Genomic DNA, 15530 nt, shown 5'->3' on the forward strand with positions numbered 1-15530 from the left:
TGATACTTACCTTTTTATACCCCAACCGGTATGTGGAATTGCACATGTAACGGTGGGAAATGAAAGTCAATAGAAAGAATGGTTGGAAGCATAATGGAGGACAATTTTAGTCAAGAGACAAGGCAAAACTATTATACCAAACGTAACAGCTCCGTCCAAAGGGCTAAAGACTTACTAAAGTTTAGTACGAATTATATATCTTTTGACTGGTCTCCTAATAGGTCTCCCACGCTTACGAAAAAGTTATTCAGAGTGTTGTCGTTCGAGCGTTTATCGCTTATGGGAAGGGTTTCTTACCCTTTAAAGGGCGATTTTCCAACAGTAATTCGAACGAACCCAGTGTCATCTAAATTGAGCTTCAAGTGCAATTAAAGTAAAAAATGAAGTTCTAGAAGCAACATCAGATGCTTTTTGTATGTGTTTGTGCATCAATTATAGAAAGCGCAATTAACCAGATGTTTTGGATTATTAACCCTTGAAGGTAATTAAGATTTCTTTAATTAATTGTTTCAATAAATCGCTTGTTGCGTGGTATGTGTACTCTGACCCTGAGTGCCTATTTTTATTTCAGGCTTATTGATTGATTACTTTCCTTTGAACACAGAAAGATGTAGAAAACGACGGTATATTTGCAGGATTTTATGCAATTGGGTTCATACTTAATAGCTACCACACTTCCTGGTTTGAAATTCTTAAAGTTTAGCTTGGTAATGTTCGGATTATCTGTTTGTCCCAGTTCAAATACATCAGAATTAACCAGTTGAATATGTTGCTTAATATCGACTTCATACTCGAGCAGCCCATTAATCCATTCGCCATCCTTGATAAAACATTCTGGTGAAGAGTACTTCGATCCTCCTTGGCTGAAAGAGAAGACAGTCAAATTCTGATTCAAACAAAAGACACGTTTCTTACTTGACGCCGTCATGATTCAAGGTAGCTTCAAGAATGATTTCATCTAAATTTCCTTCTACGACTAGCGATTTAATTGATCGCTGTGTAACTGCGGCATTCGCGTTAGGATGACGAAACGCAGTGAACGCTACAAGAATTACGCTTTCATGCGTGTCTGGACAATGACGAGTTACTGTTACAATATCTTCATCAACTTGATCGACATAAACCTACATGAGAATTGCGAGCTATTAGCAACCCAAAAAAAGTGTCCTAACCTGACTGAAATTTTCTTTGCCCAACTTGTAATGGAGGTCGTTAAGGGCCCGTTTCGCAGATATAATGCCAGAATTAAATGACACATACTTTGAGTTTTGTTTTGCCAAACTCATATCGTTTGTCCATTCAGTATATTGGCGTCGTTCGTCAACGACATGGATCTATAAAGTCATACATAGTAAGTATTTTTCCAATTAGAGCTACAAGAATAAATTAGCAACTTTGGATCACACTCTGACATCAAACAATTGAGGTGTTCAACAACATATCATTTTTGAAATAGAACACTTTTGGTTTTTATTTTTCTTCTTGTTCTTAAAATGTGATAATGTGATGCGTGAAATGTTTAATGAGTTTCTCAGAAGATGCAAAACGTTCCTAAAAAAAAAAGACACGAATTTCATTACTCACGTGATGGTTTACAAGTTCGTCATAACCTCGACTTGAACCACTAGCGCAACAGGCCATATTAACCAGAGCCGAACTTGGTAATAAATCAAACACAGACCGTTTATCGACAGGAGACGGATTGTCGTGAGTTAAATCCAAAAATAAAGCATGCGCGACAGACGGAACTAATGGTCTGAAGTACGGTTGGAAAAAGGCGCCCACAGGTTCACCACCGTAGCGATAAACTAAACGGCCCTCTTCGTGCGAATCCCAAGCCGACATAGCCTCTGTTCATATTTTTGATGTAAACATTTCATTAAAAAAATTTGTACAGTTACCTCGAATTAATGACGTAATCCCTAGTCGATTGACGAAAATGTTATCAGTGTGGTCCGAGTTGGTAAACAGTTCGGCTACAACGTACAGGTCGGGTCTCACCCGTCGAGCACAATCCAATAAGTATTCTGCTACCTGCACAGATAAACATTTTAGAAAAACATTTACCGGTTGTAGCAGTCAAGACTTACAGGTATAGGAGTGGAATGGCAGTTGTCTAATCGTACACCATCAAACACTTTTGCTGTCAGTTCCACATATTCCTTCATATGGTTCCACAGGAAAGGCGAATCCTCTGGTTTATCACCAAATCTGTAAATCAGAATAAGATGTGATTACTCCATTAAATATCAGTTTTTAGCGCATTTCCACAAAAATAAAAACAAATGCGATATTGTGGCCACTTTGTCCGTCCGTCCGTCCGCTCGTTCGTTGAGCCGCTACTAGTTCTTTATCTTAAGAGCTGTTGTTCTACTTTTTTCGCTATTTGGTTCGTTATGGTAATAATTAGGGGAGCTAGTATTGACTATAAAGAAATTACCATTGAAATTCCTATGCTGCGTCGCGCTAGGACCACCCTGTATACATTATTATATTTATATATAAGTAATTTATGGCCAGTAGTCCAGTATAGATATTCTGTGTCACATACATTGTATGTATCCCTTATGTATATTAAAAATACATCTGATCATATACCTCACATCTCCTCTCGTTGATATTCTATGTATATATGTTACCTATACAATACCTAGGCAATGGCCCGTATGAATAAAAGTAAGCAAATGCTTATACTTGCAAAAGTCAAAGTAAATACTCGTAAGTGCTCCTTCGCACTGGGCGACTTATCAGCGCTTCTAAGCAGAAGGACAGGACACAGTGCAGCGCTGCTAAACCATGCTAAACAGACCAGTATGAAGGGGCAGTTACGAGTATTTACTTTGAATTTTGCAAGTATAAGCATTTGCTTACTTTTATTCATACGGGCCATTGTGTGCAATTTCGAGTTTGTTTAGAAAATATGCACATTGGCTGGTCCTTGTAATAAATTTGAGATGTATTTTCCTTTAAAACTTAGGGGAAGGGAAACTACTTCTGCCATTGGGAGGGGCTGTATAAAAAATGGTTCCTACTCTCTATTAAACACATTTTCAATACAACACATTTTGTTTTGGAAAAATCATTACCAACTTCATTTTTCTATATGGCCCGTAAAAAAGTACACACTGTATTGAGTAGCATTTTTTATTACGAATAGAATGATATATAGCACACAAAAAAAACAAGAGTTGGAAACTGTTGGGTTCAACAGGATGGTGCATCCGTGCACAACGCCATCGTACAAATTTCCTGGAAAATGGAAAATATGTTTGATAAATATTTGCACCCGATTAAGATGTTGTGCCTGGTTGCACCATCCTGTTGAAACCAACAGTGTCCAACTTTTGTTTTTTTGCGTCCCTTATATCGTATTCGTAAAAAAAATGCTACTCAATACAGTGTGTACTTTTTTGACGGGTCATATATAAGATGATGATTTCTCCAAATGCTAACGTTGTATTGGAAATCTCTCAACGGTGTCTTGTAGAGCTCAAAAAGTGGAATGAGAAAGTGTTTTTTATTTTTTTGTATCTGTTTGACGTTAGAACGTTTGAAAAAAATAAGAACCAAATCGACACATTTGTAGCCGGAATTTTTTCGTTTTCTTTGAAGCATGATAATAATTGTTTAATTGCGCAACTTTTCCCTAATTTGACCATCGTCGTATCTTCTATGGTTTCGGAGATCCCCATGATAGACGTCCTTATTTTGGACACAGTGTATACGTGTTGGATGTTGTGATGTTTTCTGTATTACCGACGTACTATCGTTAGTGTCGCGTTTTCTGTGAAGTTGATAGGGAAAGCAAAAAACGTTGAATTATCAAGACTTTCAATCTTCAGAACTTCCCTCATTTTGCAAAGCTCAAACCGCACAGGAGATCTGGTATATTAATTATGAGATAATCGAGGGACATTACTTCTGGCGAGAACCGTACATACAATGGACATTATCAACATACTTTGCCCCATTCTATGGCTAAAAACACACTAGCCAGTTTTCGCAGAGTCAGCCGCCAAATAGGCCTCAGCTTCAGCAGATTCAATGTAAAGAAATGAACTCGTTCCGGTGTCCCATTTTCGACAATTATAGGGTATCTCCATAAATGGTAGTACATACTATCAAAAGTAATATATGCGTCCTGTGCTGCTTTTGGGTCAAACTTAAAATGGTAAAATCAAAATTTGAAAATATTCTCTCGGAACACCCTATATATTTTAATCCACAGAGATAGGATATCAAATTCTTTGTTGAAAAATATAACACCAGAAATTAAAAAAAAATATTTTTAAAAAGTAAAGGAATTAAAAAAATTCACACAAATTTCAAAAATGTTTTTTAATTCTTTTTGAATCAATATTGAGTTTTTCTGAATTTTTTTAGTGTTATATTTTTGAAAAGGATTTAATATGCTACCTTTTTAGATTTAAAAAATGAAAAATGCCGATTAAACAATTATTATAAAGAAACGTTTGTGATAGACACATTTCCGATAACTTAATAAACAATAAAGTTATAGGCTTTTATCTAAAAATCGAAAAATGCAACTTTTGTCCATAACTCAAAAACAAAAGACTGTTGGCCAGTTTGGTTTGCAACATCTCAAAAAAATACAGCGAGACTGAGAGGTCCATTTTTTTCTATCACTTTAAGAGTTACCTTATACTAACGAGCAAATTTGGTCTACCTGAAACTACATACAAAACCTTCTACGCATATTTTGAACGTATTTTGCAAAAGCCAGTAATAAGATTTACATAGAGCACGTTTTAACATGCTATAACTAAATATGATAATGTTTTATGTTATGTTTCATCACTTGTAATCAATTAAATTTAAGCAAGTAATTTATTGTTGCGTAAACTACGCCATGTGAATGTTTTATTTGGCTTCAGCACAGATAATAACGATGGGGCACCCTGTATGGGAATTTCATTTATTGTTAACGTTAAATGTTGGTTGGAATTTAGGATTAAGCACAATCTCTGCCATATTCGTTAAATTCGAGTACAATGTTGATGCATCATAATTATTTAATTATTCGATGTTTGATTTTATTGAAATGTGTTGTTTTTGCAATTATAAATTTAAATTACCTGTTAATATACATAAACATCTGGAAATTATTTGTGTAGCATTTATAAAAGTTTATCTCATGTTGGTCTCCGGGCGTTGATAAGAAGTTTTCTTATCGCTACAGAACATTAGTCTAAAGATAAGGCCGAAATTTAACACAGGTGTAAATTATTCTTAGGCGGCGTGTTATTTTTATAACGGAAGGAGGAAGAAATAAATGGAAAGGGAAAAAGTTTTAAATAAGCGCACTGTACGTTAAGCGTGGCTCTTATGGGTGGCAGACCTCAATCGAGTTTTTTTGGACGTTGAAACGTAGCCCTATTTGGGCGTATTTGTCTGCAAAACGGTCAGTTTTGTCGTTACCGAGGATTTTTGAAGACACAGTCAGTATTGTTTAATTGTGAAGTTTACGAAGAAGTCAGTCAAATATACAGTAGAACTTTGAAGTTGAGAAATATTACGCCCTTAACATTGCCATAACTAAATTAGTATTATCGTAATCCATAAAAAGATAAATAATTAATTATACATACCTTAACTTTACACTATCGCCCCACGCAATCAACTCTCTTCTAATGTAGACGTCAGAGTCTGAATCCGCGAAATTTTTCATAGGATCGGCGTCCATAACCCATCCATTATGAGCCATTAAATACTTCGAATTTGGCCCGTACATTACCTCTTCAAACTCTTTAATGGACTTGGGTTTGCCGTAATCGGTAAAATAGCTGTTTAGAATGCAATGGTATGGATTAAACCAACGGGCAGCGCGCGCAACTTACCGGAATGTTAACGGTTTGTCGATGCTAATCTCAACAAACCTCGGGCCGTCCGCTTGTACTCTAAAGTAGCGAATACCGGCAATACAGTTTTCGACAGCCGCATGCAAGTGACCATTAAGTTGATCTACAACATTTCGGTTAAGCTCGTCCAGTTTAAGCTTAAATTCTTCCCCGCAACGTTTTAACCTTGTGTCTTCATCGAAGGCGTCTGATCTATAACATTTTCGTTTTAATTTCTGCCTCTGATAATGGATTAAATGTACCTATACACATTGTATAATTCTACTGCCAGCTCCAAATCGACGGTCGCCGAAAGGCGTCGATATAAAGGGTCTCGAATTAGTTTTATTTCTCTCTCTTGATTTCTCATTTGTGCTGTTGAAGGATGTTTACGTGCCAGATCCAAAAATTCGCTAACCAATTTGCCCACATTACAAATGAACATTTCCTGCAGTTTGATTTCGGGTAACACTTTCGTAAATAAAGCGTAACGGATTGACTAAAATGAATATTAAACTGAACTAGAATTGAGCTAGCATCCCCTTACATTTATGTGGTCTTCAGTGCAAACTTCTGGAGGTATACCTTCGCTCTCGTAAACGCCTTTTTTGACATCCATTGAAAATTGGTGTAGAGTTGCGTCTAAAAGGTAGGCAGGCCTCATGTATGGACAATTTAGGCAATTGTAAGTACTTTCGGGATGTTCTTGTAACCATTCGGTTTCGTTCGCTGTGTGATTTAATACAATATCGCAGAGGGATAATACCTATAAGTCAATAGAATATTAGGTAACAGGAACGGGGTAGAAAAAAACTTTTACCTTCCACTCGGTGCGCATCTTTTGCGTGAAATTTTCGATGTCGGCGAAAGTGAGCTTCTTATCGTTGTCATTAAAAGTGGGATTTAATTTTAGCTGCGCACTAAGGCTGTACGCGGAGTGAGATTTTCCTAGCTCCTAAATAAAAAGTCCAATAATTATAATCTACGAATTCGGTAAATTCATTTTCTAACACCGCTAAACTGATTGTTGAAATGAGATTGGATATCCAATAAGTCAAATAAATCAATTACGTTTAAAACCTGTACTGGTGGTTATCTTTCAACCTCGTCTCAACTGTTGCTTAATAATTATTTTGTTAGCAAATAAAATCCCGTGCAATAGGACACTTTTGTGCTGTATCTAAACGTACATGCTACCATCGGAAATTTTTATGGTCTATATGTCGCAGCCGTTTAATGAAATTGGACATTTCATGAAAAGTCTAGTCATTTATATGAAACTGTGGAACAGTTTACTTTCCAAGACCAAGCGATTGGATTCCCTTCCCATTAGAGATCGATAAATGGTATCCTTATCGATCTAGAAGGGGAAGGGAAAATACCCCACACGTACAAATTTTCAGCGTTTCACTAAATGACTAGGCCTCGGACTAGGCGTTTCGTGAAATGACTGATTTCACTAAAAGACTACGACATATACACTACTGAAAAATATTTTGACCATTTGCATGGATTAAGTTTTATACACTGTGTCCAACATAAGCATGTCTATCATGGGGATCTTGGAAACCATAGAAGATACGAAGATTGGCAAATTAGAGAAAAGTTGCGCAATTAAAGAGTAATTTAAAGAAAAACCAAAAAATTCCGATTATTTCCGAAGATATGTCAGTAAAACCGAAATTTGCCGATTTTGTCTTTATTTTTTTCTAATGTTATATGAACTATACAAAAAAATTAAAAAAAAACACTTGATCATTGCTACTTTTTGAGCTCAACGAAACAGCGTTGAGAGATTTTGAACACAATGGGCCGTATGAATAAAAGTAAGCAAATGATTATACTTGCAAAATTCAAAGTAAATACTCGTAACTGCCCCTTCATACTGGTCTGTTTAGCAGCGCTGCACTGCGTCCTGTCCTTCTGCTTAGAAGCGCTGCTAAGTCGCCCAGTGCGAAGGAGCACTTACGAGTATTTACTTTGAATTTTGTAAGTATAAGCATTTGCTTACTTTTATTCATACGGGCCAATGTTTTGTTTGTAAAAAAAAACAAACACTATATTGAGTTAAGTTCGGTAGGTATACACCTTAGACCATAGTACATGAACTGCTATTAGCCCTATGCTTTCAATACAAAATGGGTGGTCACGGATAGAGGGCACTGTAGTCGTGGGTATGTGAATCTCGGGGTAAACTAAAGTCGTATGAACACCACTCGGATCGCGTAAAGAGTAGCTTTTATGGTAACCGCGTAGTACGGGAAGCTTTAAATACTCTTGACTATCTTGTATACGTCCACAAATAAGAATAGTTTTGCTTTTTTTTGCATATCTAGGCGATAAATTAATTGACGTTTGTTAATTTATAGGTTGACAGCTCACATCGTATCTAATCGGACAACTTTGGACAAGCTCGTTTACCCTGAAACTCACATACCCAGGCGATGTCCTTGACCATATTTTCGTTACAATTAGCAGTGCATGTACTATATGGTCTAAGGTATACACTCACCAGGCTCCACTAAAATGGCTGACATTTTTGCAACCTCTGTCTATTTTGAGATGGCCTTATTCTGCGATTGAAACCTTGGTAATAAAATATCATAGTCTCGGGCATTTGACATTAGGTTCATACTATCAAATTGTTTCTGAATCACTGAACATGAAAGTTAGTGTGAGTTCGCCATTTTTTTATGAACTTCGCGTGTAAAGTACCGGTTTTTAAGATTATGTTACAAATTTATACTGTGGTCAAGCTCTTGGAGTACCCATATTCAATTAATACGAGAGCAAGACAGAGAAAGTTTATAATTAACGATGTCCTTTTCTTCCAATTTTTTATAACAAAGCTTTGCTTAGTATTCCGCTACAACTTCAGAATTCTACACTTCCGTGAAAATAATAAAACATACAAATTTATTCTGATATAAATAAAAACAAACGTAAAGCTCTGTAAAAATAAAAATAAATAAAAAAACCAAGTATTTGGAGTAGAAAACTCATATCGCTCCGCAAAAATCTGAGTTTAGGACGTCAACATATTGTTGTGTTAATTTATGTAGTTCGGACGATGTTTAATTTTTGTTTATAGTAATTTTTGTTTTGTTTGTTTAATCGTAAAGATGATACGTGTTATAGGTTAAGGAACGTTTCAAAATTATTGCGGTTATATTTTAAAAGTTTATCTCGTGTTTTTCTCCGGTCGTAGATAAGATAAGTTAAGATGTTTGTCGCAGGTGCGCGTTTAGATAACATTTGTTTATTGTAACTAAAGAATTAGGAAGTGGAATCTAAGATGGGGGGAGGCGGAGTGTGTTAAATAGAAGTGTTGTCACGTGGCCTTTTGCAGTTCGTCTTTGGCCTTTTCCCCGTCGCCGTGCTTTAGCAATTGGGTAGAGTCGGGTCCATTTGTGCGAGTCGTGTAACTTTCTTCTTTGATTTTCGGGTGTTCCACCTTGTTGTTCCTTAATAACTTTTCGTTCTTTTTTCTGTCAGACTCAAGATTTCAGATTTGAAATGTATTTCGAAACAAATGTTAGATTCTGCAGTAGCGCTAGAAGACAATAAATCTGTTTTATGATGAGTCTCATTTATTTTAATTTCTTCAATCACAGTGACCTGGGCCGAAACTATTTTCCTCTACATTGGGGAAGTCTGCAATATCTGATGACGTACTTTAGCAATTAATTTCCGTTGTCAGCATTAACAATTTGGGAAAGGTTCTTAACTCGCAACTATAGACTGGAAACTCCCACAACCAGGGCCCATGTTACCCTTCTGAGGGGTCAGACTCTGCTAACACCAAACTCTTCGGTTTGGAATATATGTACGGTATGAGTTGCAATCCACTAATTTCCTCATATTCAGTAGATTTAAATGTTGATTTTGCCGTACAAGGCCATGTAATTTTCCATTTTGCTTTTAACAGAAGAGTTTTATTGCACCAAAGATGAATCACCTGTTGTAAGCTACCTTTTTTTATTACCTGCTTGTATCCCAACCGTTCTTTGTTTTGCAACGTGCAAGTTGTTTTTTTTTATAAGGTTTTATGTATGTGATTTATATTTATCATGCTATATTATCAATCAATTTAATATTGCTCATTCGATAGACTCGATAGACCAGTGTTTCTCAAACTTTTTTGTCTGGCGGCACACTAAAATTATTAAACAAAATTCGCGGCACCCCTAAGTATTATTATTTTTTTGGTTTTTTACAGTTAGTACAGAGATGAAGGATGAAAAGTCTTTACAAAAAAAATTTCTGAACACAAAAGCATTTAAAACTAGTTGTCAGGTAAACTCCTGACTTGACGTTCCGACTACTTTTAATAGTAATTGCAATTATCTTTGGTATAACATATAGAAAATGCCCTCTAGCGCCTTTATTTTGAACCCGACGCAAAAAGTGTAGAAGCCTTTTTTGTAGACACATCTTTTTTTATAATTGACATTTTTCACTCTGATGCATACTTTTGGAAAAAAAAAATTTTAAAAATAAAAAAAATAGTTTAACTTTTCAATAAATTCAAAACTTCTCAAAAACAAAGGAACTCACAAAAAATTGTAATGAACTTTTTTTGTAGTTTTTTAAGCCATTTTGGCCAGTGTATGCGGAAAAAATTTAAAAAAATGTTTTCAAGCCGTTACGACTCTTTTAAAATTTTGACACCCTCAACAAACTTGAAGATGGTTACGGATCAAAACCAAAATAGGACGTTTTCGATTGCCCATACCACCCTAATGCACCCCAAATATAGGTTATAAGATTAAGAAAGTCTGATGTAATGCAATACCAGCATATGATTGATTAATGAATTATGAACCATAGAAATAAATAAAATAGAAACTAAAAAACAGAATTGTAATAAAAAACGAATATTCATTTTTTATAATTATTTTAATTCCTTTTTTAATTTATGTAATTTTAAGTAAATATTTAAAAATTTCCCGGCACTCTTATGAAGTGCTTACGGCACCACAAGGTCCCGCAGCACCCACTTTGAGAACCACTGTGATGCAAACACTTATGCAAAATACGAATTATACTGTTAAGCCATTATATTGTTTTATTTAGTGTTCCTTCTCTACTATACTTCAGGTCATAGCGTGTTTCACAACTAACGTAAGGGGGCCCTGCCTTAGATGTTTGATCACGTGCTACTTTTCGATTTCATATTTAAACGAGATCTGTTTAGCTTTTGGAGGAAATACCCATTCAGTGGCCATTTTTAAACGTTATCAAGTTGATTTTATTTCCGTGCTATTTTGTATGTGAGGTTAGTGTAGAACCTGGAAGGAGTACACACCAAACTTAACATAAGTATAATAGCATTACACTCTTAAGTGGCAGGAAAACCTATCTCCAGCCTACACATTGTGAGGCCCCGATTCCACTACTGGAGAAAGCAATTATGAGCGTTTCACACAATGCATACACACCACCAGGAACCAGTAACAATTGAGTAGGGGATTATGCGCCATAGAAGTCGCAAGTAACAACATTTTCGATGAAGGCAAAAACCTACATGGTGTAGCGAATATTCCAGAAATCTCGATAGACATCGAGACGCCATGAAAAATTAGTCATCGGCGATAAAGTCCAAAGGCGGATGTGACGCAATTTTTCCGGGAAATATGAGGTGTTTGTTCGAGAACATTTTAAAATACTCGGGAGCGTTCGAGATCTTTCGAGAAATAGAGGCGTTTGCTATATAAGCGAATCGAATTGCATTTTAGTCAGTTTTAATTTCAACACCGAAGTAATAAATAATTCGCGCTGTTATAAATTGTGTATTTGCGAGTTTCAATAATATTGAGTTAGAAGTTAGACGGAGCTTGGCATCACCTCTAATGACTAAAACTATCTTGGGAATAGAAAGTAGCTGAGTCCACCCGTGGACTTCCTCTTTGCTATATACCTCAATGAAAAAATTAAATTAACCAAACAGTTCGAAAAATCACAATGGACTTGCGATCAACTAACCGTCAGCCTTTTCCGGCGGCAAAGGAGGGGAAAGAGCAGCGTGAAGCAGGACTTATCACACTAGACCTTGACATTTTTTAGGAGGGAATTTAAATAGAAAACGCCCGACTTACCCGTCAAGGGAGATAGATTTGACCAAAACGCGAATATTGCCATAATTTTAGTCATACAAAAGCCGACTGCCGGAAGTTGACCAATCTCGCACGCCCATCAGAATCATCTGCGGAAATCCTGCCCCAAGTAGTACCACAAGTTCCTCGGCGAATGCTCAAAAAATCAATTGTTTAGGGTGTGGCAATCCTGGCTATATTCAAAGCAACTGCCGCACATGTAACACTAGCGGCCAAGCCTCATCTTAATCGTTCATGTCTTTTAATATGGCGAATTTTTCTTCCTTGTTTCCTACCGGTGCGAAACAAGAGCGAACTATGTTACCAATCCGTCCCTAAAAAAACCGATTCCTATTGCGTCTGTGTCGATTACCAGAAAATTAACGCAGTTACGATCCAGGATCGTTATCTGTTACCGCGCATCGATGAGCTGTTGCAAGCCGCCAAGAAAACCTAATATATGACTACGCTCCACTTAGGGTCCGGTTATTAACAGGTTCTGATAAAGGAAGAAGACCGCGATAAGACTGATTTTACGTAATGTTTCGGAAATTTTCGTTTCAAGCGAATGCCGTTTGGGTTGAGGAACTCACCTTCAACTTTTTAGCAGGTTAATAGATCGCCTTCGGTCTGAATCAAAAGATAATCTAGTCTTAGCATACCTGGACGATATTATAGTTTTATCATCAACAATTGAAGAACATCTAGCAGACCCCCCATGCTCTCAAATCGTTCAATTAGTATAACAACATGGATAACTCCCTTTCACGGTTTAATTGATTACTTGCATATACCTCTTTTAATCGCTAACTCAATAATTTTAGTATACAAACAATATCAATTATTATAAGCAATTAATAATACTGACCTGAACTGGAGTAAAATGGATCATATTATATCCAGATTCTTTAGCGACCCTTAATTTATTTTCCCAAGTTGAAAATGGACCTAAACACTTGGCCAACACAGTTTGACATTGAACACAATTTAGCGGCAATTTTTCATCTGGGAAACTCAAAACGGGATCTACAAGAAAGTATCCCGATCCTTGGGGACACGACTCCGATCTGAAATACTTACATTACCTTTTGATCTCTCTCCGCGCGCACCCTACTTACGCATTTTCGTAAACGAAATAATAATGGAAACTTCCCGCTAACTGCACGCTAATCTCCGCGAACAGGGCCGTGTCGTCGGCGGAATTACAGCCCTCGTCCTGTCTAAACGGGAGTATGAAGTAGCGGTTTCGATTAAACTCCGAGCTCTTCCCGTCTTTGGCGATAGGATAATTGCAGTAGAGCGAAACTTTGCGCCCGAAAAGCGACGGACCCAGCCGAAATTGCAGAATCCATCCCTTCTCCATACGATACAGTGTCGAATTTGTATGTTCGCCATCGTTCAGTGTGAGAACGCGCACCTGTGTAACCTCCCCCATGTTCGAGCAGGATTCTTCACTATCAAGTTCGATTAGTTCACCCACTGGATCCTCCGATTTATTGCAAAACGGATCGGAATGAGTAGACCCTATGTTTTCTACTTGCCCGTTCACTTTATTGTCGAGGACTGTAGTACCTACAATTTGGGTAGGCAAGATTGTTTCACTTCTATAATCTTCTGAATGTTTTACTGAAGCTGTACTTTGATCGTCCTTAGCGCTTTTAATTGACGTATCACTCTGAACACTTTCGTTTATAGTCCCCTTTACAATTGTATCTTCATTTGCTGTTCGAATACTTTCTGATGTTTTGTTTTCTTCAACAGTTTGACAATTTATTTCTTCAGCGATTTTGATGTTAGTTTCTGCTTCAATTTTCTCTTGAACCTTTATTTCATTGACAATAACTTTACTCGTATCTTCTTTGTTTTCAGATTTCTTAGCGTCAACTTTACCTTGCACTTCTACTTCATCAACAATAACCTTTTGGCTTTCTTTCTTTTCAACGGGAGGTTTCCTTTCAACCTTTATTTCATTGACAATGACTTGGTGTTTGCGACTGTCTTTCTTCTCAGCCTGACCAATTAATTCTTTAGCTTGTTTATTATTATAACTATTACTATCCTTTATTAAGTTGGCATTACCCTCTTTCTTTTCAGCAAGGGGACTTTCAGCTTTTTGTTTTCTTTGAGAACCTGCTGTATTTACAGCGTGGAAACTTAGATCTTTAGATTTTTTTACGTTGTCTGTACTTTGATTCTTGTGAGAAATTACATTGGCATTTCCGGCATTAGTCTGCACATCCTGCACCTTTTGTGGACTTGTATCAGCTTTCCTTCGGGGCTCTTCGCTAATATTCGGTTTGGTCTGGTGATTCTTAGAACCTTTGTTTTTACTTTCCACCGGTTTCTTGTCAGCGTCTTCAGATACAGCCTTTATTGCATCCACATTAACTTTCGATGCAACTGGCTTGATTTCTACAGCTTTAGCTACCTGTGCCTTTAATGGACTTTCGCGTTCCTTAACAGCTTCAGTGGTTACAACTTCACTTTTGCCTTCCTTCTGTTCTTGTATGAGTTTGTCTTCTTTTTGAGTCTTTCGAGATCCAACAATACTCTTCTCTTCCTTTTGTATTTTAGGTTCAACAGTTTTAGGTTTATTTTCTCTTAGAGTTTTCTGTGAAGTAACAACTTTATCTTCATGCTGTGTTTTTATATTATCATTAGCTATGTCACTGTTTGTTTTACTTACGTTAACCTTTTGTTCAGGATTAGTTTTAGGGGTATCTTTTTTATTTTCTAATTTGTTATCGTGCTTACTTGGGCGGTTATGCTGTTGTGTTGTGCTTGGTGAAATGCTTACCTTTTCTATTTTCTGCGCCTTTTCTGGACTAGTAGGTTTATTATTTGCTTTACCCTGTGCTTCAGTGCGGTCGGCAATCGAAGATTTTTCAGTTGTCTTCTTTCCTTTTACTTTATCTTCTTTGATCTCTGTCTCTTTCTGCTGTGAATCTTTGACTTTTACCTCGGCCTTTACTTTTTTACTGCCTACTGCCTCAGCAGGTGATCGAACTTTTTTGTTTTTCGCTTTGCTCGTTTTTGGGATTTCACTTTCTGGTTCTCCTTCTGGTTGCCTCTTTATTTGTTCTAACTTATCGACCAGGAGATCTACATCTAAGTTCCCCTTTCGCGTTCCCTGAGACGTTCCAGATTTGTTCTTTTTATCGTCTTTAGGTTTTTTATGTTTTGGCCGAGGTTTTGGCGATCTATTCGATGAACTGGAAGGGCTCTTCCCTTTTTCGGTTTTCTGCCGATGGAAAATCTGTTAAAAATAAGATGCGATTAGTTAAAACTTAACGACATTTTGAAACGTACACGCTCCACCTACAGACATTAAACAAGGGAGTGAAAGCAACTACATATCTCGATTGAAAAGCGCGTGTATAAAACTAAAAAATCGAGGTTAAGTAATTTAATTTTATAGGCACTAAAAGAGCGGCTATAATTATTGATATTTCATCATTATATCAACATTAAAACTCCTTTTTAAATTGAAAAACTAAATATACACTGTGTCCAAGATAATAATGTCTATCATGGGGATCTCCCTAGGGATCTCCTAAACCATTGAAGATACGGCGAT

At 36.7% G+C, this 15530-nt stretch overlaps 1 protein-coding gene across 1 annotated transcript in view; it reads right to left on the bottom strand.

Annotated features, from left to right (window-relative positions):
* The window catches only part of LOC116175729 (glycogen debranching enzyme), a 33613-nt gene that overhangs the window by 12741 nt on the left and 5342 nt on the right, over positions 1 to 15530 (bottom strand). Inside the window, exons 3-15 of the mRNA XM_031493996.1 lie at positions 13072 to 15209; positions 12822 to 13020; positions 6679 to 6813; positions 6406 to 6624; positions 6122 to 6357; positions 5859 to 6071; positions 5610 to 5804; positions 2091 to 2211; positions 1902 to 2034; positions 1585 to 1850; positions 1173 to 1334; positions 916 to 1124; positions 660 to 863 (exon numbers count right to left, since the gene is read on the bottom strand). Of these exons, the coding sequence (XP_031349856.1) occupies positions 660 to 863; positions 916 to 1124; positions 1173 to 1334; positions 1585 to 1850; positions 1902 to 2034; positions 2091 to 2211; positions 5610 to 5804; positions 5859 to 6071; positions 6122 to 6357; positions 6406 to 6624; positions 6679 to 6813; positions 12822 to 13020; positions 13072 to 15209 (4430 nt within the window). The remainder of the gene's footprint in view (positions 1 to 659; positions 864 to 915; positions 1125 to 1172; positions 1335 to 1584; positions 1851 to 1901; positions 2035 to 2090; positions 2212 to 5609; positions 5805 to 5858; positions 6072 to 6121; positions 6358 to 6405; positions 6625 to 6678; positions 6814 to 12821; positions 13021 to 13071; positions 15210 to 15530) is intronic.

This window comes from Photinus pyralis, unplaced genomic scaffold (assembly GCF_008802855.1).
Source record: "Photinus pyralis isolate 1611_PpyrPB1 unplaced genomic scaffold, Ppyr1.3 Ppyr1.4_LG7, whole genome shotgun sequence".
Classification (NCBI taxonomy): domain Eukaryota; kingdom Metazoa; phylum Arthropoda; class Insecta; order Coleoptera; family Lampyridae; genus Photinus; species Photinus pyralis.